At 46.4% G+C, this 22,314-nt stretch overlaps 1 protein-coding gene across 8 annotated transcripts in view; it reads left to right on the top strand.

Moving 5' to 3' along the window:
* CUEDC1 (CUE domain containing 1) overlaps positions 1-22,314 on the top strand; it is a 58,193-nt gene that overhangs the window by 22,706 nt on the left and 13,173 nt on the right. For 4 of the 8 annotated variants that reach the window (XM_081844246.1, XM_081844247.1, XM_081844244.1 and 1 more), the window contains exons 2-6: positions 1,301-1,425; positions 14,767-14,892; positions 15,683-15,902; positions 17,328-17,965; positions 21,562-21,689. In XM_081844246.1, the coding sequence (XP_081700372.1) occupies positions 17,675-17,965; positions 21,562-21,689 (419 nt within the window). In that variant the 5' untranslated portion in view covers positions 1,301-1,425; positions 14,767-14,892; positions 15,683-15,902; positions 17,328-17,674. Of the gene's footprint in view, positions 1-1,300; positions 1,426-14,766; positions 14,893-15,682; positions 15,903-16,304; positions 16,324-17,327; positions 17,966-21,561; positions 21,690-22,314 lie in introns of those variants that run through there. The other 4 variants (XM_081844248.1, XM_081844245.1, XM_081844249.1 and 1 more) reach the window with 4 other exon arrangements.

Below are 22,314 nucleotides of genomic sequence, written 5' to 3'. Positions count from 1 at the left end.
CTATGGTGCTGAGGGTGGTCCTCTGAACCAAGGGTTACCTGGTGGTCAATGCTCAGCTAACTTAGCAGCATCATTTCTATGGTTTGCATATGTCTTAGTTTGCATACGTTTTGGATTACAAACACATCAAACCCGGAAGTGCGTGTCCCGGTTTGCAACCTTTTTTATTATTATTACAACCCATTTTTTTTTGGATTACGAACAAAAAAATTTTGGAGGCCCCATTGGCAAAAGCGCACCTTGGGTTACAATCTGTTTTGGTTTACAAATGGACCTCCGGAACGGATTATGGTTGTAAACCAAGGTACCACTGTATTTGGGCATCGAGGGTGCCATCTAGGCTTCAGCACCAGCCTGCCTGGACATTCTGTCAGCTGACTCTTGAGGGCCAATCCCAGGCCACCAGCCCCTATAAAGCCCTGGCCTCAGAGGATGCTCTTCACCAGGGGTCAGCAAACTTTTTCAGCAGGGGGCCGGTCCACTGTTCCTCAGACCTTGTGGGGGGCCAGACTATATTTTTTTGGAGAGAGGAAATGAGCGAATTCCTATGCCCCGCAAATAATCCAGAGATGTATTTTAAATAAAAGGACACGTTCTACTCATGTAAAAACACCAGGCAGGCCTCACAAATATTTTTTGCTCCATGAGGCGGCCCCTTTGCATCACAAGGACTGAGGCCTAGTTCCAGTTACCACAAGCAGACCAAGGATAGGGACACAGCGCTGGTTTCCAACTCTGGGGAACCAGTTTTCCTGGCACATATCGAACGCTGACAGTCTGCAAACATTAATATTTGAGGAGGTGGTGAATAACTGAGGGGCGATGAGAAACCAACACCGTTTGTGACGTCTTCTTGTGCAGAAATAGCTTTAATGTGCAGAAATTGGAAGCACTTTTGTGTTTTTCTGGTTGGCGTTTAACGATCCCTCGTCCCAACACCTGGCAATGGGTTTGCTCATTTTATGGGTGCATTTATTGCTTGATGTTAAGCCCATTTTTGTCCCATTGTATGTCAGAGGGTTATGCGGGATCTTGAGAAAAGACCCAGAAATCTAAAGGTCCTCATGTGAAGCATTGCCTTGCTTCATTGCTCGATAGGAAGCTGCACAATCCATATCTGGAAATGGTCCATGTTTAGATGCGTGTGCAATCGTATTGTTACTGCCGTTAACGTATTTGCACAGTGCTTCCAGCACACATCAGGATAGGCCGTAGCTTCAGCAGCAGAACACATGCCGAATGTCCCAGGTCCCCAATCCTTGGAACCTCCACTTTTTAAAAAGGATATTCTCTGTTTCAGTGCCGCTGTGTCTGAAGAATGGGCCTTCACACTCCAGCTTGAGCGGAAAGCAGTCAACAAGCAGGAAGCGGGCATCGTTCCAAATAGATTCCTAAGGGGTGCCAGCCAGCCAGTGCTAATTGAAGGTAATTGCCTCATCAATATTTATAATCCCTATTCTTTCCCCTCCCCCAAACGATGATCTGGTTATGCCAACAGATCAGCGTGGGCCTGAGGGGCCCCTAGTGTCGTCGTCACTCGCTAATGTTTTCTTTAAAATGCCAAGGACTTGGTGCTTTACGTAGGAAATTAATGAAAAACCCACAGTGCCCCAATCTGCAGGCTTATGATTTACGTGTTGGGAGAGGAAATGGGGATTTCTGGCTACCTCTCAGTTGTGGTGTGATCTGCCACCAGGATTCTAGGGTCACATCTGCACCACACATCTAAAGCAGGATAATACCGCTTTAAACAGTCAGGGCTTCCACCAAAGAATCCTGGAAACTGTAATAGTAAATTATTATCATTATCATTATCATTTGTACCCTGCCCATCCGACTGGGTTTCCCCATCAACTCTGGGCTACTTTATTATTATTATCATTATTAGTAGTAGTATTTATTGCATTTATATACTGCTCTATACCTACAGGTCTCAGGGCAGTTCCAAGGATAAAATTAGAATATAAAACCACAACATACATAATCAAAATAAAAACAACAGCAACCAGAGTGGTTAGGACAGGCATAGGCAAACTTGGCCCTCCAGATGTTTTGGGACTACAACTCCCATCATCCCTAGCTAACAGAACCAGTGTTCAGGGATGCTAGGAGTTGTAGTCCCAAAACATCTGAAGGGCCAATTTTCCTGTGCCTGGGTTAGGAGAACTCCTATAAGAAAGCACAATGGTGTTTTTTCCTTGAAAAAACATTTAGGGGTACTCCCATTTTGACTCAAGAAAATCACCATTTTATAGTTCAAATACAGTATATGGACAAAAGTACAAAGATTCACAAAATGTTTAGGGGTATACGTACCCCTGCGTTTCCCCCCGCCCCAGAGGGGGGAAAAAGCACTGAGAAGGCATCCTGGTTTAACCTAGTCCTAGCCAAGTTAACTGGCTGCATCTTTGCCTGGTGTTTTGGATACCCCTCTCTCTGTGATTTCTCCTTCCAGCAAGGATGAATTGGTCCACCAATGGAACAAGATTGCTGGTGGGGCAACCTGCCACATAGGTGAAGTTGGACAGGATGCTCCAGCATTTGCTGGGCTCTAGCAGCTGTTGCACAGGGTGAGAAAGCAGACGCTTGTACCTGTCAAGCAGCAACAGTTGGAGATCGTGGAGGTTTGCCATGGAGCAGCAATTACGATACAGCCTGGCTTCCTATAATATCTCAACATGGGTGCATTTGTCAACAAGAGAAGATCAATAGGAGGTTGTCAGATTTCCTACGCCTAGAGAAACGGGATCTTTAAATTCACTCTTCTTCTTTTGTTTGTTTTCTTTCTCTTTGACAAGTTTTAAAGCTGTGTGCTCTCGGCCTTGATGATCAGTGTGGCGGTGGGGGGAGGGAAGATGGGAAATTTGGAGCTTATTAGAAAATGGGGCTTGACTCTATAAAACCAGCTTAGTTTGACCAGTCGGCTCTGCTGGGGAACATGGACGGTCTGCTGAATGAGGAAAGGAGGAAAAAGGAACCTTTTAGAACTGCCTTCTTCTATAGATCCTTGCCTTTTCTCTTAAGAGCTGCATGCTACCCAAAAATGGGACTATAACTGCTGTAATAGCTTTATATGTTGGCTGTCTCTCCAGGAAATAAACCAAACCCAGATGCATGGGATAAACCCTTTTTCTTTTAAAAACACCCCCACTATGAGCCATTTCTATTTGCAAGACAGTAGGAGGATTGTTTGTTCCATAGGCTTCTTTTGAAGACCTGATTCACTCTTGGCAATGCCAACTAAGCCCCCCAAACCTATCTATTGTCATGAAATATGAGCCAGGGTTCAATTGTAGCATTAAAAGAGTTGCTGTGACTTGGAATGTGTGATGTAATAATGTGTGGAGTTCCTTTCCGTTGTTCCGGCGAAATCAAAACTGCCCTCCATGTATCTGAGGTTTTTATTTGGGAGAGGGGCTTTCAGGAGAGAGACAGAGACAGAGAGGGGGTGGGGACTTCAACATGGATGTGAGCCCCATCACTTATCTTTACAAATTAGCTGCACATTTTCTGTCAAAAGCGAAGAGAGGCTAGCTTCAAGTTGTCAGGGATGGGCAGCCTGAGTTTCAGGGCCAGATGTGACCATCCAGTATTCTCTATCTGGCCCTTAGGCCTTCTTCCAGGCCACACCCCATCCCTAACCACACCCCTCACTGGGCCTAGTATAATACATTTTTTAATGTACAGTGCAGATGGGGGCCTTAGCCATGTCTACTCGTTTTGGTGGGTGAGTAGCTCTAATTGGATACCACCCTTTGGTTATTAAATCTTTGCCATCATGTGGAAGGTGCCATTTTGGATTCTTTGCCTCAGGCTCCACCCCATTTCTGGCTCCTCCCCCAGCACTTTCTTTCACCTTATTGCCTTATTAAGGGCAGAAGGACCCAGCTTTACTCGTGGCAATAGAAAATGAGTATTCATGTGCACTCTTGTATTATTATTACGCTGGTGTGGTTTTTTAATGTGGTTTTCCATATTGTGTGCTTACTGTTTAATTCTGCAGTTATTTTTGCAAGCATTATTATTATTATTATTATTATTATTATTATTATTATTATTATTGTTAAGCCAACAATGTAAGACCTAAATGACTTGCCTTCTGCTTCCCAAGCATTAGGCTGGTGGGTCTGAATTAAGCAGGTTGTGTCTCTCTGCATAATGAATAGCTTTAAATCTTTCCCCTTAGACCTTAATGGACAGAGCCCTGTCCTGCTTAAATAATTTACAGTGCCCATAAATGAGAGGGTTTTCTCTCTCCCCCCTCAACTCTTTTCAAACTGCACACATTCTGTTTCCATAGAAACACATGCAGTCTTTCTGCTTTTGCCTCGCCTTCGGCAAATCAATAGTGGTTTATTTCTCTTTTCCTACATACACACACACACACACACACACACCCCTCCTGCCTTTTAAGGCCTTCTGTGGAGGCCTTGGAAAGGAGAAGGAGATGTCAAAGGCACGGTTCCCTTTTGCACTCTGTGGGATAACTTTGTGGTGTAGAGCCTGGGGGGTTCTGAGCAGCAATTGACCCACCGGTGTGATTAAGAAGTGGCGGTTTTAATTGCACATTATACTGCAACCCACCTCCCCTCCACGTGAACTGCTGCTGGCTGAGGACAACCCAAAGCTCTTGGATCCTCAAAGGACCACCGCCATGAGGAACAGGCCCGTTGATAGTCAAGCCCCCTCCAATGTACAGGGGCGGCACTATATAAATAGCTAAACGCATTGCCTTTATGATTTGTGAGAAATTCCAGCCAGAGCTACAGGGTCCTGTTTCCTTTTGTACAAGAGAGCTCTGATGATTTATTGTATCCTCGGGGAACATAGGAAGCTGCCTTATTCCTAGTCAGACCATTGCTCCATCTGGCTCCGTATTGTCATCAGAGCAGCCCTCCAGGGTTTCAGACAGGAGTCTTTCGCAGCTGGGGAATTGAACCGAGGACCTTTTGCATGCAAAGCTTGTGCTGTGCCACTTATTGGAAGGCTGTGCAAAACAGGCAGGAAAATGGTTGTTTCTGCGCTGTTGGATTCTCAGAGAGCAACAGTGCCCCTCCCTCTTCCCCTGCACTTCATGGCTTAGGCTGCTTCTGGCTCAGCTAAACTCCCAGCTCCGTTTCCAGATATATGTGTTTGTAGATGCACCGCAGGTGAAAACGCTCTGATGGATGTCTCATTCCAAAGGCCAGGGGGAGAGATTCCAAGGCCATCAAGGTATGGGGAGATACTTCCATTAGGTAGCTGCCTACCTGTTAGGTTTAGCAGCAAAACTATAGCAAAGGCTCATTTTGATGAGTAAGTAAGGTACCCATACTTAGAACAACATGAAAGCCAGTTCCTCACATTCCAACCCTTCCCATCTCGCAGCTTTGTTCCCCACCTCACCCATCCCTGGACGACTGCAGTTTTGAACCTATTTTGTAGGTTCTTGCATTAAAATAATCACACAGGATGGTGTTTTGTTTGTTTTTTAAAATCCCACAGTCATTGCCCTGTGAATAAGGTGCAGACATTTAGTCAATCAGGATGCTTTTAATTAATCAATTGGATGGATTGGCTAAATGTTTGCCTCCTTTAAATTGTATGTGTATTAGTGCCAGTGGGTTTTTTCTGTTGCTACACTTCAGTATGGAGTTCTGGCACCTTTAAAAAAAATCCTTCTTATTATTTATTGAACTTACCTGCCACTTTGTTTACTAATCTTAATTCAAAGCAACTTACAAACATACACTAAAACCAAAGTAAAGGTAAAACGGAGTAAAAGCTAAAATGCACTCACATTTATAAAGAGGCAGGACCAAGGCATTCTGCTCACTGAAGGAGCAGGTCAAAGGCCTGGTGGAAAAGAAATGTTCTTGCCTGGTGTCCAGATACAGGGAATGATGGCGCCAAGTGAGTCTTGCTGGGGAGAACATTCCATAAGCAGGGGGCCACTACTGAGCAGGCCTGTTCTTGTGTTGACACCCTCTGTACTCCCTTGGAGGGGAAATGGGAGAGAAGGGCATCTGGTGACTAATGGGGGTCCGGGTTGGTTCATGCGGAAAGCGGCGGTCCTTGTGGTATTGGGTCTTGAGCTGCTTAAGGCTTTGTAGGTCAAAATTTGAACTGAGCCCAGAAAATTAAGTGGAAACTAATGCGGTCATGCCTGAATTGGTGTTATGTGCTCAGACCATCTTCTCTTGGTCAGCAGTTTGACTGCAGTTGCCAAACTGTCTTCAAAGGCAGACCTACACATAATGCATTACAGCGATCTAACCTGGAGGTTAGAAGGGTGTAGACAACAGAAGCAGGGTTGATGAACCCCTGATGCTCCAAATCGTTACTTCCCTTCCCACTGAATGGGCCAACTTTGGCAAGGGGTAGGCCCACCAACCTGTCAATCATCTGATGTCATAATGATAGTAGATGATTGATACTCGTGGAGGGGGGGCAAATGGCGCACATGAGTAGGCGTTCGACTCTTCACCTGTTGGACAGGGAGTTCAGTCCTTCTTTGTCCAGATTTGGGTGTGTGAGGGAGTTCTGTGCATGGTACCCCCTCATGCACCCAAACTGAGGAGGATTCAGCCCCCCCCCCCAATCAGCTAACTGGTTCGGTGTTGGTGTGTGATAATCCTGTCTTATGTCGGCTTTGTGTTAGTGAAGCAGGCTTTGAGCTACCCACACCCCGGTTTCTGTGTTACAAAAGCACTGAGTATTGCCTTCACATTCTCGCCGTCCTCCCTTTTTGTAAATCTTATTTCATGTTTGAATTCCCTCAGCTATTTCAAGAATGTCATCCTACTGAGGTCAGATTACTTTCCCATGCAATGTATAGAGAGAGCAAGCCTGCGAGGCATGGCACTTTTCAATTAAGTCCCTCTACTTTTCTCAATTAATTTCTTAATTTAGAAGTATAGGAGGCTGGAATTCTGGTATGGAATAGCAACACATCAGTCACAAGATACAAAGGGGGAGGGGAACCCCCCCACACACTTCAGATATTTTTAGAGGCTGTTCTAGAGAGGGTCAATGCCCCCCAACACATTTTTCTGAAAGCCAGATGTGGTTGTTTGGGTCCTCGCCTTCGTAGCATTGAAGTATTGCTTTTTTAAAGACATAAATTTACATTGTGGCTTGAGAGTTGAGCAAATAAGGTGGCAAGACAGATCCTCAGCTAGTGGGGAGGGGGGAAGATGCCCACATTCTCCAGGAACGGAGAGACACAGGTTCAAATCCCTGACTAGTCTTGGACCCTGGACCCCAAGGAGGAGAGACTGTTTTCCCTGTGTGGAAGGTAACCCAGGGCAGCCGTAGGAACAGAGAACCCCTTTCCTTCCCACAGTTGCTCCAGCAAAAGTGCTGCCTGGTGACTAACTGTAGGAGGCTAGTAAAACCAGGTCATTTTCTAGATCCCGTGATCCTCTTTGTATGCCCATTCTTTCCATTGCTGTGGTTGGTATCAGTTTGTTCATTTGTTCTCTCAGCTTCTTTCCCCCATTTTGAGGAATACAGACAAACTCTACAATTTGCCATTGGTTCTGCATCCCCTGATGGAGCTTTTACTCTGCTGTGGAGTCTTGGAGGATCAATTGTTGTTGGAAAAGTTTGTGTGTGCCTGGTTGTCCCCAGAGGGCTTGCCCATTTCATTTTCTCCTGATTGCTTTGTGTCCCTGCCCCCCGACAACTAGCTTAGTCTCTGCAGCTTAATATATGGCTGAACGGCATTAGCAAGGGATCACTCAGGTGCTTTTATTTTATCAGAGTTAGAGGCCAGCGCTCTCCTCTTCCTTCCCCATGTTTTGATGGCACGGCAGCAATGCTCTGAACTGGCACCGGATAGCCAGGGGCTGCCATTTTAATTTCCCACAATGCCCTAGAGCAATAGTCCTTCAGTTGCATTGTGGGTAATTTAAATGGTGGCTCTCAGACTCAAGACTGTTTTGAAATGGAGGCAGAGAGGCTAAGCAGATGTTGGTTTGATATGCTGCCACCAGGACCTTGTAAGCAGGGTCTGGCCTCTAATGACACCCTCAGTGTGGTGAGCAAGAATTTGGGCCTCTGCTTGTGACATACATATATGGTTTTGCCCTTCTCTGTTTTAACCTCACTGAAAGAGAGCTTCGTGGGCAGGTCTTCTACCTTAGAATCATAGAATTGTAGAGTTGGAAGGAACTCCAAGGGCCATCTAGTCCAACCTCCTGCAACCTTCTGTGATTTTGTAGGTGAATGCAAAACTACTTCAGCAAGTCATTAAACAGCGTCTTACCCTTTCTGGTCTTCTGTCATTTAGCAGCACTTCTAGGGATGGGGGATAAATTAGATCCGGTTTGCATTTAAAGGCGAACCTACCTAATTCACAGTCCCCAAAACAGTACCTGAACTGAAACATGGTCATTCTTCAAAATGGGCTCGTGTTTAAATTTTGCAATTCAGTTCTCCAGCTAAGGAATGCGTACAGAATGCGTATATTGGTGAAAATACATGATATTAGGCGAAACTGCTTTGCAAACATGTGCCTATTAGGAGAAATTCGCACTAAGATGCTGATGGATGAGACCTTTACTTTTTTTAACAAAACAAACAAAAATAAATTGGAAACTTATATGCAGATGTGGAGAACTGAAGACTGGAAAAATAAGAAACGGAGAGACGCTGAAATTGACTGTTCTAAGGAGAGGCTGTTTGGCACAACACTGAGCTTGGTAGGCTTAGGAGGTTCGTTTTTGCAGCCTTCTGCTCAGTGTGTGTGTGGGATTATGCTCCCAGCCCTGGTAAGGAGGAAAGAGGGGAGTTTCCACAACCGGGCCTCTGCCACCTCTGCAAACCAAAGACAGGTGTTCGAAGTCTGAGCCGACGTGGTATTAAATGCTTTGGACTCCCACATACGAAGATCAGCTGTCAGGAATCCGCACAACTCACGCAGGCCTGCCCAGGTCCACTGCACGGTGACGCAAAGGACAGGGAGCCAAATGTATGCCATGGATGTGTGACCCAGTTTTGCCTTTCAGAGGGAACGTCTTGTCAACTTTTTGCTGGTGTGAACTCATAGTGACGCCCTTCCTCAGAATTCAGCTGCTGCTCCAGAGTCTCGAGGGGTTATGTCTGGGAGGGCATGTGTGGCATGCATGCATCTTCTTTTTAGTGTACCCGCTGGCAAATACACCCATGCTGAGACCTAAGGCCACATCCGCACTCTCATAGCTCTTTAAACTGTCATGGCTTTCCCCAAAGCGTCCTGGGGGACTGTAGCATCCTGGGGGACAGGTGCTGAGAGTTGTGTGGAGACCCATGTTCCCCTCACAGAGCTACAATTCCCAGAGTTCCCTGCAAAGAGGGATGAATTCATCGTCATCATTTTTAATTTCTATCTTACAATACTCGAGGCGGTTTACAAGTTGATGAAACAAAAAATGTACATCTTATAACAATCTAATGCAATACAAAAATGTGATAATAAAACATAACTTTAAAATAGGCAACCTCCTTCAAAAAAGTATCATTCAACAATCATTAGAATAGTATAAAATAATATCAACATATAAAAGTTAAACAGAAATCCACTCAACAGTTACAATAATGTCTAAGCTATAATCAATAAAACAACGGCAAGCCACAGTACATAAAACAATACAATACACATTGAGAAGCAGAGGGTGGGTCAAGGCAGGTGGAAGGAGACCTTGCCTGATGGAGTCTCTCCCCTCACAGTTCTTCCTCCAGGAACAGCTCCCTTATGAGGACTCCTAGGGCCGGAGGGTGGGGCAAGGCAGGTGGAAGGAGGCCTTGCCTGGTGGAGTCTCCCCCCTCACAGAATTGTTAAACTACTGTGGGGGATTATAGCTCTGGGATCTAAGTGTCTAGGAAGCTGCCTTATCAGCAAGCCAGATCAGTGACCCATCTAGCCCAATATTTGCTATAGTGACTAGCAGCTAATCTCTAGACTTTCAAGACAAGTTTACCTCATTCATTCAGGGACTTTCCGCATGCAAACCCAGATGCTGCACAATCCTTTTCCTGTCTCAGCCGGCTGGTGGCCCTCTCGACGCCAGCAAATTGGTGCTGTAGAGTTCACTCTCGCAAGTGGTAGTTATGGCCACCAACTTGGATGGCTTTAAAAGAGGACCTGGACAAATTCACGGAGGATGAATCTGTCAAGTGGCTACCAGCCCAATCGTCATGTTTGGCCTTCATGGTCAGGGGCAGTAATGTGTTCAAGCTCTTCTTGAGGATTTCCCACAGGCATTTGGTTGGCGGCTGTGAGGATGCTGGACTAGACGAGCCATTATTCATTATTTATTATTTTTCTATACCGCCATTCATCCAAGGATCTTGACAGGGTGGTTTACAATACGAAAACACAAAAATGCACACCATAGTAACAAACAGAAACAATAACCCCCCCCCCCCAGTATTTTACTGTTCTTGTGTCATGTTCAATTCATTTAAAATATCAACAGCTTCTGTTTTTCTACTTCTACTGGTCAACTGTTCTCCGGATGCAGCCGCTGGCTTCATCTCGCTTTTTTAATATTTAGTAGTCACTTATGCCTTCCTTTATAAGCAATTTTTAAAAAGTGCTTCCTTAATGTTGTTTGATTAATTCCCTTCTTGAATTGGAGGGCTGGAAAGCTAATCAGTTCATGTGGAGCAGGATTGGTTTACAAATCATTAGCAGAGGATTTTGTGCCAAATACCAGAAGCTAGGAGGAGAACCCCACAGCAGAAAATTTAAGTTGATGAACATGGTCTCTTAGCCAGATTTTTAAACTAAATGGTTGAAATGTCCATCCCCCCCGCCCCCACTAAAGCACTCTCAGTGATTTTTGTTTGCTTGCGTAGAATAATGGCTTCCAACCTGAGAGCAGCAAGGCTTCCATGCCACTGCATAATGAAGCGCCGTAATGATCAGGTGACGTGGCCATGGATAGCAATTGGTGGAGGGGAGGAGCCAAATGGCAGTCAGTCCTAGCTGAGCCAATGGAGGGTCCCTCCCTGTCTCACCTCTTCCTCATTGACTGCCATGTGGCCACCCAGCCTCTGCTTAAAAACCTCCAATGAAGGAGAGTCCGCCACTTCCCACAGGAGTCTGTTCCACTGTCAATCAGCTCTTTATTGTCAGAAAGTTCCTATATTGTTAGAATCTCCTTTCTTGTAACTTGACTCCATTGGTTCAGGTCCTGCCCTCCAGAGCAGTTGAAAACAAGCTTGCTCCATCTTCCATGTGACAGCCCTTTAGATATTTGAAAATGGCTATGAGATCTCCTCTCAGTCTCCTCTTTACTAGGCCAAACATACCCAACTCCCTTCCTCATAAGGCTTGGTTTCAAAAACCCTTTATCATCTAGGTTGCCCTCATCTGCAAATGTTCCAGATTGCCAACATCCTTCTTAAATTGTGGTGCCCAGAACTGAACACAGTACTCTAGGTGTGGTCTGACTAAGGCACAATAGAATAGTACTATTACTTCCCTTGATCGGGACACTTAACTTCTGTTGATGGAGCCTAGAATAGTGCTCATTAACTGTGTTTGCTGCTGCATCAAACCCGCCTCCTCGCTTTGTCCTGGGGCAGGCGCTCAGCAGCATAAAAAACGAGGTCGCTGCTGGCGAGCACATTTCTGGTTTCGTGTGCAAGGGTTCTTGAGAATTTCCAACATTTCTTTGCACTGGAATGGGTGGAATAGCTTTGAATGGAGCGCGTGGGAGGCTTTATTGGCCCGATGAAAACCTGCACACATGCCAAAAGCTGTGAATGAACAGTTAACATGCCTGTGCGGGGGGAGAAGCATGTGTTCAAGGGCCCTCTATGAGGCATTCGTGGACAAATTGCAGAAGGGCGCAATATGGTTTTGATCCGTTTTGAAAAATGGCAGCGGGTGCGTGCCAGGTTTTTTCTAGGGCCGTCTGCGTAATGGTGAGGGTGATTATTATCCAGGCGCTGTTCTGTATTATCCAAGTGGGGGGGGGATGGAATGACATAGAAACCGTGAACACCTAGCTGTTTCCAGCAACAGGGGTGGGGGGCAGGGGGCTTATATTGAAATAATGCCAGGCGATCAACCAGGTTGCTGCATTTCAGGGTATGAAAGAGAATAATTTCCCATCTTGCTGGGAGCCGACAGCTGTGCTACAGCTGTAATCCTGCTCTGACTGACCTCCGTGCTTAGAGACTGCCTACCTCGGAGTGCCAGATGCTGAGGGCAAGCAGCAGAGAATGCCCCATCTCCCTGGAAGCAGCTGGGTGCAGAGAAAAACGTTGGACTGGATGGGACCTTTTGGCCTAGTCCAGCAGGGTTGTCTTCTTATAAGCCCCCGGAGAGAGTGCCTAGAACAGGAGTGGGGATCCTCAAGCCCTGGGGGGCTGAATGTGGCCCTCCAGGCATTTCTGTCTGGCCCTCAGAACTCTCCCTGGGCCAGGCAGAGGTTTGTTCCAGCTCTGCCTGGAGATTTAGTGGATTGAACCTTGGACCTTCTGAATGGGAAGCAGATACCCCAGTTGGTTAGAGCATGGTGCTGATAATGCCAAGGTTGCAGGTTCAATTCCCATTTGGGACAGCTGCATATTCCTGCAATGCGGGGGGTTGGACTAGATGATCCTCAGGATCCCTTCGAACTCTACAATTCTATTCTTCCTTCCTTCCTTCTTGTAGCTGAGCCCACTCTTTTGAGCTAAGACACTTTTCTGATAAGTAAACTGGGAAATCCTATCGCCTTTGCTGGAATGCCTCTTTCTGGAGGCGTGCTAAATTCATGTCCAGCGGTGAACAATACAAAGCAAAAGTTGTTTGTGCAAGTGAGCACTCGGAACAGGATGCAAAAGAGACACGGGTGAACCAGTTTTGTTCCTCTGCGAGCTTGTAATAACCCGCTCCGCGGCACCTTGGAGATGTTCACTTAATTGAATTCAGTCTGCCGTCAGCTTAACGTCCCTTTGCTTGGTTGTTAATGAGGCTGGTACTAAGGCTCCTTGGCTCCTTCCCCAGCTTGCAGCAGGAAAGCTCCAAAGGCTTGCATGGAAATGTTCAATTTGCTTGGGCTATTCCTTGAAATCCATTCAAAAGCCAAAGCATCTGCAAGGCAGATGAGCATTGGGCCTGCAGAGAAGTAGCCACCTTGAAACATAACAGAAGTGGTTCGGGGTTTTTTTGGGGGGGTTTAAGGACCTCTCCAGATGTCTTTTATTGTGCATTCATGATTATTTGTGATCACAATGGTTTGGGGGCAGGTATATGCAATCCCACTTTGTTCCTGCAAAAGCTTTGAAGCAGTCATGCTGCCTTTATTTCCAATTGGTGCCTTTTGCATAACTTCCTGCTGAAGCGCTGTAACTTTATATGAACAACAAGAAGAAGAGTTTGGATTTGATATCCCGCTTTATCACTACCCGAAGGATTCTCAAAGCAGCTTACATTCTCCTTTCCCTTCCTCCCCCACAAAAAACACTCTGTGAGGTGAGTGGGGCTGAGAGACTTCAGAGAAGTGTGACTAGCCCAAGGTCACCCAGCAGCTGCATGTGGAGGAGCAGAGACGCGAACCCGGTTCCCCAGATTACGAGACTACCGCTCTTAACCACTACACCACACTGGCTCTCACCACAGATGTTATGCTTTCATGGTGCTATAGTGAAGGAGTGACCCTCCCATGGCAAAAATGTGGTAACATCAGGGAATCATCACAGAACAACTAATAAAGTTGAATGATGTGTGGATGGTCCAGTATATTGGTGGTCCAGTATATTGGTGGTCCACCACCAATGCACTGTTACTGCATCAATGACGTGCTGCAGAATACTCATGGCAAGAAAACAATAACCCTTTAGCCTGGAGGTATTTGGCCCAGTGTGTTTTCAAAAGCCACATCACTGTGGGACAGCCTCCCATGCTCAACCCAACTTTCTCACCAGAGTATCTTCATATGAAGGTTGGTGACCAAGCCGCTTGGTTGAGAACAAACTCGCATATGAAGCAGGTGAAAAGCCACACCCACCCAAGGCCTAGTCTCTGCAGCTCCTACGCTCTGTGTAAAAACTGGACTGGAACTGTTCCAATGTTTGCTAATCTGGAACACATAAAACCTGGTCTGGATACCCTTAACATTGCAATCACCACCACTACCTCCCAGAATAAGGGCCACACCAGGAGCGTTGGTTTGAGGAGGATCTCAGGTATACTCATGCAATGCCAGTGGCATCGAATTTGCCCTCCAATGGCACTTGTCCCTCCCCCCTGGAGGATTCTGGGTTGTTTTAGAGGGTCCCAGCTGGAACTGCCTGTGGTTTCTTTATTTTCTGGTTAGTGGAGCAGGGAGCTGGTGCTTAATCTACGAGGCTCCCTCCTCAAGACCCACTGAGCAGAAGGTCCCTGTGGATTATGCCCCATGGGTCAGACCTCTGACAAATCGTTTTCTAGTTACTGCCAACATGTGATAAAAGGAAGCTCTCTAATATTTCCTGAGTACGGCAGGTATGAAGAAATTGCGATGGCATATTTACATTGTGCTTGGAACAACTTTGTGCTTGGAACAACTTTGCTCTTAATATTAATCGCCAGTCTGCAAACTGTCACTGCCCTGCAACACCCCCACCTAGGTTTCCCACAATTTGAAATAGCAAAATGCACCCTGAATTCCCACTGAAAGTTGTTGGAGAAGGTTAGTCTACATGCCAACCTTGTTTTGCTGGTTGGGGTCTTTTTTTTGCCGCTTTACTTTCCCTGCAAAACATTCCCCCACAACCGTTCAGCAAACTAAGGAATGACATAGCACTAACACAAGCATTTTCTTACAGGTTGCTATGGTTCCCCCACTCTCGGTCTGAACAGGCAATGAAAGAATCTCCCTCTCTTGGTAACAAGTAGCTTTCCTGGAATCGCTGGAGAATGAGATGGCGGTGCTGCCCCTGTGAATTATCCCGGTAAGTCTTCTATGTATTCCAAAACAGTTCAGCTGAAAACACAAGGTTTTCCCCCCTCTAATAAATTCATTTTATAAGAAGAGTTCTGCGGTGACAGGCCATAATCCAAACCATAATTTAATTGAAAAATCTGCTGGATTATACAGTCTTCAGTAAGCATCAGAAGTTCTGGCCTCAGTTGCATGACATCGGACCCACAATAGCCCCTGGTGGCTATGAGCTGTGCATCTGAGCCATGGGGGGAAGAGTATAGGCAGCTGGTGCAAGCTTTTGAGCAGCACAGTTAGGGGCTGGCTGTGCTCTGCCCCCAACAGCAGCCTCCAGGGCAGGGCAAAAAGGACCAGTTAGGGAAGCCTCCCTTTTCTGGAATCAAAGAAGAGCCCTGCTAGATGAGACTAGAGATCTCTCTAAGCCGGTGTTTATCAATCTGCAAGGTTTTTCTTTTTCATGACAGTCCATCAGCATTTCAATGCAGTTGCCCTCCGTACATTCTACCCGGCCCTCAGAACTCTCCCCGGCCCTCACCACTCACTGGCCCTGCTTCACACCCCTGTAGTTCCCTGCCTGTAGAACAGTGCTTTCCAAACTTGGGTCTCTAGCTGTTGTTGGACTACAACTCCCATCATCCCTGACCACAAGTCCTGCAAGCTAGGGATGATGGGAATTGTAGTCCAACAATAGCTGGGGACCCAGGTTTTGCAGTGAGTCCTATAGTGGGCGGAATTGGAGCAGACGACAGGCAAAGCTGACTCATTCTCCTTTTGTCCCCATCCTTTTCCCCATTGCCTAGTTCTACAAGGGCAACACAGACTACTGTATAAGGAGGAGGCAGTTGGAAGGCAGGGCCACCTCCTGGACTGGATGTAAGAAGTCGGGCGGGCAGGTGGAGGCTGAGTTCAGACTGAGGTTAGTGGGGCAGCGCCCCACTCGTCCTACCAGACCAGCCTCCCGTGTTTCCAAGAATAATTCAGAGCGTTAAAAGGCTGCAGTTTTATCGCTGACATGAATTGGTTAGTACAAGAACAGAACATCTGTGCATAATATGTGTGCGTGATAAGAGAATTGTTAACGCATGGGTAAATTTTGCAGCTTATTGCTTTGCCTAATGGTGTTAAGTCGGCCTGCACGCTGTCTCGCTAAGAGGTTCTAATGACATTTCTTTTTCCTTTGCGTACACACACACTATTAATATGGTTCTATTATCTCGTTGGCTTTTGAAATCTTCTGCCTGCCACGTAATGGAAATGAGATAATGTGATGGAACGCTCCCCCCCCAAAAAACCCCCCTGCCCAATTCATTCCTGATGTAATTTCATCCATCAGTGGAGTCTGTACCAGAAATAAATGGTATTTTCTTTCTGTGTTTTCAAAGGGGGGAAAGGCAATACTAATAATTGAATTGGTGGTGCTTTCTGCTCTTGTGGATTTGAGGTATTTAACAGCAAAGCATAATACTATGGGTTGCATCTAGTGTTAGTGTTAGTTGCATCTAGTGCTCAGAGTTAGACTAGTTGAAAATAATGGGCATATTTAACACATGTCCATTGGGCAGTATCCAGCAAACGTGTCCTTTCAGCTCAAGGATTTCTACTTTTGCTGCCTTTTCTTCCCCATTCATGCCCCGTGCCCTTAGTGCTGCGTTGAGTAAAACCCACCAACTTCAGTGGGTCAGCTTGGAATAGAACTTGCTTGATTGAATACAACCCTATGAGGCACATTTCTGCAACATGTCTTGCCATATTGTTTTCCTATCAATTTTGTTTGCTTTATATATTTTCTTTTTAACACTGAAATCAACACAACCAACGTAGCAAAAAGAGAGTTGTTTAATTTTCCTGCTGTGCAATTGTGGACACATTTATTCAGTTATTTTAAATTAGACGCTTGCTCTAGTATCTTCTTCCTTTTTGATGCTGCAAAAATCCACTTCATCTTGTTTTTTAAACACATTTATATCCAGGCTTGCCAGCCTCTAATTTCAAAAGCAAGAGCCGCAGCTCATTAATAGCACATCTGCCTTGCATACAGAAGATCCCAGATTCAATCCCCAGCATCTTCAGGGAGGGCTGGGGGAGACTCCCTGTTTGAAACCCTGGAGAACTGCTGCCAGTCAGTGTCGACAATACTGAGCTAGATACCAACAGGTCTGACTCAGTATGATCCTAAATGTAATGACACACTTGGAGGAAGCGAGAGGCATAGCCAACACGAAACCTCCCTCTCTCATTATACCAGAACTCAGGGACATCCAATGAAGTAGAAAGTTTGTTCAGATGTTTGAATAAATTTTATTTGAGGATTTCCATCCCAAACTCAGCTCAAATTCTGCCAATTCCCAGTTGTCTCAGGAGTTGTGTGGGCAGGTGAACTGTTTAAAACCAGCTATCTCTGGTTACATTTCTCGCACAAAATAAAAAAATATTTTTATTTTTCAGTCAAACATGTTTCTGAGGCTTCGGACACCGTACTGAAGGACCTTCTCTCGGACTTCCTCCTGTGGTAGATTCACCTTGGTCCAAAATTCTCCAGGCGTATTCAGTAGCGTTGCATTTTGGCATCGCCAATGTCCCGCCATTTTGTTGTGGATTACTGGCTAGCGGTGCTGGAAGATGTTGACGTAGCTTCTTGACGACAAATCTGGAAGGCAGACTGCGTGCCTCCTCACCTTTTCTTCCTCCTGGCCCCGGGGATTTATACGTTTATTCTCTTTCCTTCCTTTCTACCTCAAAAGCTGGTTTGAAGAAAAAAAAGTCTAAACATTTTCCAAAAGCAGTTATCAAAAATGACAAGTCTGTTCCGGCGGAGCAGCAGCAATGGCAGCTCAAGGAACGGCTCCTCTGCCCAGGAACTCAACAACAGCCGCCCCGCAAGGCAAGTCCGGCGGCTGGAATTCAACCAGGCCATGGAAGATTTCAAGACTATGTTCCCCAACATGGATTATGACATAATTGAATGTGTCTTGAGGGCGAACAATGGCGCAGTGGATGCCACCATTGACCAGCTGTTGCAGATGAACTTAGACGGCAGCGGGTATGACGACAGCTCGGATTCAGATGACAGTATTCCTCCTGAGGTAAACCTCACTGTGTTGTGGAGGCCGTCCGCAAAATGCCCTCTGGTGGACCCCTCCTTATGCTTGTGTGCCATGCATACCCAACATGGCAGTGCTTCTTCGATTGCTGCTGGGTGTCCTCTGTTTTTACTGCTGTGGGGCATTGTGAGAAGTGAAAATGGTGGCTGCCCAGCCCAGCAGTGAATACTGGGGGGAATGGGGAAATCCAATGAAAGGTGCCAAGGCTGGTGCCAGCAATGATGCTTTGCGGTGAAACCAGGCCTGGGTGTTTCCTAGCTGATGTTCCAGGGGTTGGCTGTTTTTCTTGTATGGAGAAAATAAAACTAGAGGATTTGGGGGAGCAGGGAACTATGGAGTCAACAAACTGGACTGTGATTGATGAGGTGCTGGTTGTATTTTATACTACTCTTTGTCATGCTGCTTTGTTTCTAATCAGTGAATATCCTGTAACTTGCTGTGGAAAGACTGAAACATTTTAGACCCCAAATGTTCTGGTTCTCTCCCCTCCCAAAATTTTCTGCATCAATGCTATGTGGTAACATTGGAGAAGCGTTGTGGAATGACTGATAGAGCGGAATAAACCCGCCACTAATGCATTGTTGCTGCGTGAGGATTGTATTACTTTTATAAGTCTGTGTTTCGCACTCTACTCCATTTTAAGCCATTTGTTGTTTTCTTCTAGGTTTTAGGATTATTATTTTTTAATAGAATGTTGTGGGGTTTTTCCGCTCCCTCTGTTTTTATATAGATAGCTTAGCAGTTTGAAGTGTATACAGTGGTATCTTGGGCTACATACGCTTCAGGTTACATACGCTTCAGGTTACAGACTACGCTAACCCAGAAATAGTGCTTCAGGTTAAGAACTTTGCTTCAGGATGAGAACAGAAATTGTGCTCCGGCGGCACGGCAGCAGCAGGAAGCCCCAATAGCTAAAGTGGTGCTTCAGGTTAAGAACAGTTTCAGGTTAAGAACGGACCTCCGGAATGAATTAAGTACTTAACCTGAGGTACCACTGTATAGCAGTATATATTTAAAATAAATAAATACGCTAGTCCCTCCTGCCCTGCCCCGTCCTATGTTTTGGATTACAACTCCCATCCGCTTGAACCGGGACAGAAAAATTCTATAAAAATATAAGATGAGCTGTGCTGGATCAGGCCAGTGGCTCATCCAGTGCAACATCCTATAATTGCAGTGGCAACCAGATGCAAGTGGGAAGCTCTCAAGCACGATCTGTGCACAGGAGCACTCTCCCGTCTTGTGGTTTCCAGCAACTGGTATTCAGAAGCATAACCAGCCAGGATGAATTTAATCTAGTCCTTTTTTGAGGCCCATCCAATTTGGCGTCCATACTACCTCCTTCAGGAGCAAGTTCCATAGTTTAACTCTGCACTGCACGAAAAAGTCTATTATCCTGAATGTTCCAACATTCAGCTTCATTGGCTGCCCACGAGTCCCAACCATTACGGCAGCCTTCCTTCATAAGGGCTCCATCTCCTTGGTCATTTTGGTTGCCCTTCCCTGAGCCTTTTCCAACACTACAATATCTTTTTTGAGGTGAGGCGCCCATTCCAAATGTGGTCACACCATGGATTTGTATTACAGCATTAGGATATTGGGTTCCTTTTCATACTGGGTCAGTGTCCTTCATTGAGCTCTCTACTCTGACTGACTACAACAGGCATAGGCAAACTCGGCCCTCCAGATGTTTTGGGACTACAACTCCCATCATCCCTACCTAACAGGACCAGTGGTCAGGGATGATGGGAGTTGTAGTCCCAAAACAGCTGGAGGGCCGAGTTTGCCTATGCCTGGACTGCAAGGTCTCCTGTTCCTAGTCAGCCACTGCCAGTTCAGGCCACACGCAGGTTTACGGGTTTGGGGCTCTCCTGTGAATAAATAAGGAGCATGAGAGTTATAGGGCATTAAAGGATAACATCTCCTGCCCCCATGCGGATCTTAAGAATGGCAGTAGGAAAAACTATGTGCATGAGCTTTGCCGTGCAGAAAAAGACAAGGCGGGGGGGGGCGGGGAGAGAAAGGGATGACAACATCAGAGCAGCCACGGTGAGATGAAGCCAACAGCCTCACATTCTTTCAAAGCAAATCTGACAAGGGCAGGCTGTGTGTCGCGCTTGGTTAGAGGGACAACTGCAAGCGGGTTTCATGTTGCGTGAATAGCTCGTTGACTATTTGCGGATTTGGAAACATCCTGGCAAGATGATAGCACACGCTCTGTGCTCCAAGGCTGCCAGGATCTCGGTGGAGTTGAAACTCTTATTTTTGCTCTAGTAGCGGGAGACATCAGGTGTCCTGCCTTGGGGTGACTTAAGGCCGAGTGGCCGGTTGTCTGCCCAGTCTTGCAGTTCCCCCAGGGGTCTACCTGACTCACAGCCCTTGCAAGATGCATTCAGCCCACCAGCTAGGCACGGCAGGGGCCTCCAGAGGGCAATGGGAGCCTGGTTGTGTCGTGTGTTTGAGGCTGCAGAAGCAGAGGCGGTTGTGAAGCACCTGTCAGGCCCTGAAAGGTGGCTACTGAAGTGTATTTAGCTGTGTGGTGTCATAAGATGCTTAGCCTTGCTCTCCTGCAGGGCTTTCCAAACTTGGGTCTCCAGCTGTTTTTGGACTACAACTCCCATCATCCCTAGCTAGCAGGGCCAGTGGTCAGGGATGATGGGCGTTGTAGTTCAACAGCAGCTGGAGACCTAAGTTTGGAAAGCACTGCTCTACAGGCAGGGAGCCTCAGGTGCGTGAAGCAGAGGTGTGAAGCAGGGCCCGTGAGTGGTGAGGGCCGAGGAGAGTTCTGGGGGTGAGGTAGAATGTATGGAGGGCAACTGCATTGGAATGCTGATGAATTGTCATGAAAAAGAAAAAACTTGCAAATTGCTGCAGAAATGTGGAGAGTGAATTTAGGGTTGGACAAATGAGAGGCTGAGTGGATGGAAAGTTCTTCCGTGACTTGTCCATTGCTGCCCCCTCTCTTAACCCCCATTTGCTACTTTTAACCTTCAGCTCCTTCTGCAGATCTTTTGAGTTCATTTTCCTTTGGCCTTCTGCTGTCTCAGTTCCCACTTCCCCTGCTCTTCATCTTACAGAGTCGCCAGTGGCTTTTTAAAACAACAACAAATTAAGAGCTGCCTCCTTTTAGTGAAAGCGAGGAAGCCACAGCCGTGAGACCTCAGTGGGGGTGCCATAGAATTTGGTCAGAAATGGGAACATAAATTGCCGCAATTTATATATTTTTTCACCTAATGTCGGGGAACAGTATTTATGGTTGTATTTTTAGTCTGAAAACCTTATGGAAAGGATTGTGTTACTGTTTGTATCGTTTTTTACATTGCCCTTCTACTGAAATGCATTAATATGAATTATGATATCAATTGCACAAGTTTTGCCCCTAGCAGATAGAGAGGCAGTTAACATAGGTCTTAGCAGAAGTCAAACTGTAGCAGAACAGAAACGCTGCTAATTGCAGTGAGCGCAATCACTGCCTCCTTTACATCCCTAGTCCTCACCGTTTCTGCACTTCTCGGATCTCTGTAATGTGCAAAGCCATTCTAAATTCTGTCTCCTTCTACCTCTCTCATTTGATTCAGATTTTGGAACGGACTCTAGAACCTGACAGTTCAGATGAAGAGCCTCCTCCGGTTTACTCTCCCCCCTCCTACGATATGCACGTGTTTGACAGACAGTACCCACAGGCTCCCCCGACACCACCCCCCAGGTAAGCAGGCTAAACTCTTATTTGGAGTTCACAAAATTCTAATGCATTTTGTTCAGCAATCAGGCGATTTGCACGAGCTGTCCGTCTGAGGCATAAAGTGCATTGCCTTGCAGGCCTAAGAGCGGAGTGAAAAATAGCTGAATCCACAATATCTGGCCCACTAATCCAGTCTTGCAATTAAGCACTGGCCTGGTAGCCATAGGCAACCAGGAGTTTCATGTAAACAAGTAACCAGGCTGGCAGAGGAGCAGTGGCGTAGCGTGGGGGGTGCAGGGGGGGCCGGCCGCACCGGCCGCAACTTCTGGGGTTAGGGCAAATCCACGGGTTAGGGGGCGCAAATCCACGGGTTAGGGGGCGCAAATCACTTGCCTTGCCCCGGGTGCTGACAACCCACGCTACGCCACTGCAGAGGAGGAATGGAATATTCCATCCTTCCTCTGTGTGTGCCACAGAAACCAAGCAGAGCGAAGCCCCCCTCCTCTGCACACAGTCCGTGGAGATTAGGAGAGCAGGGCAGGATGTTAGAATCAGGGGTTTCATCACCAGCTGGAGATCACAGGCCTTTGGAAGCTACCCCCCTCCCGCCCCATCTTCAGCTAAAAGCAAGCTGCTAAGAGGATGCTTC

Source organism: Podarcis erhardii (genome assembly GCF_964252035.2).
Source record: "Podarcis erhardii genome assembly, chromosome: 16".
NCBI classification, from domain to species: domain Eukaryota; kingdom Metazoa; phylum Chordata; class Lepidosauria; order Squamata; family Lacertidae; genus Podarcis; species Podarcis erhardii.
The sequence above is the reverse complement of the archived record's forward strand: the minus strand, read 5'-3'. Positions and strand labels throughout refer to the sequence as shown.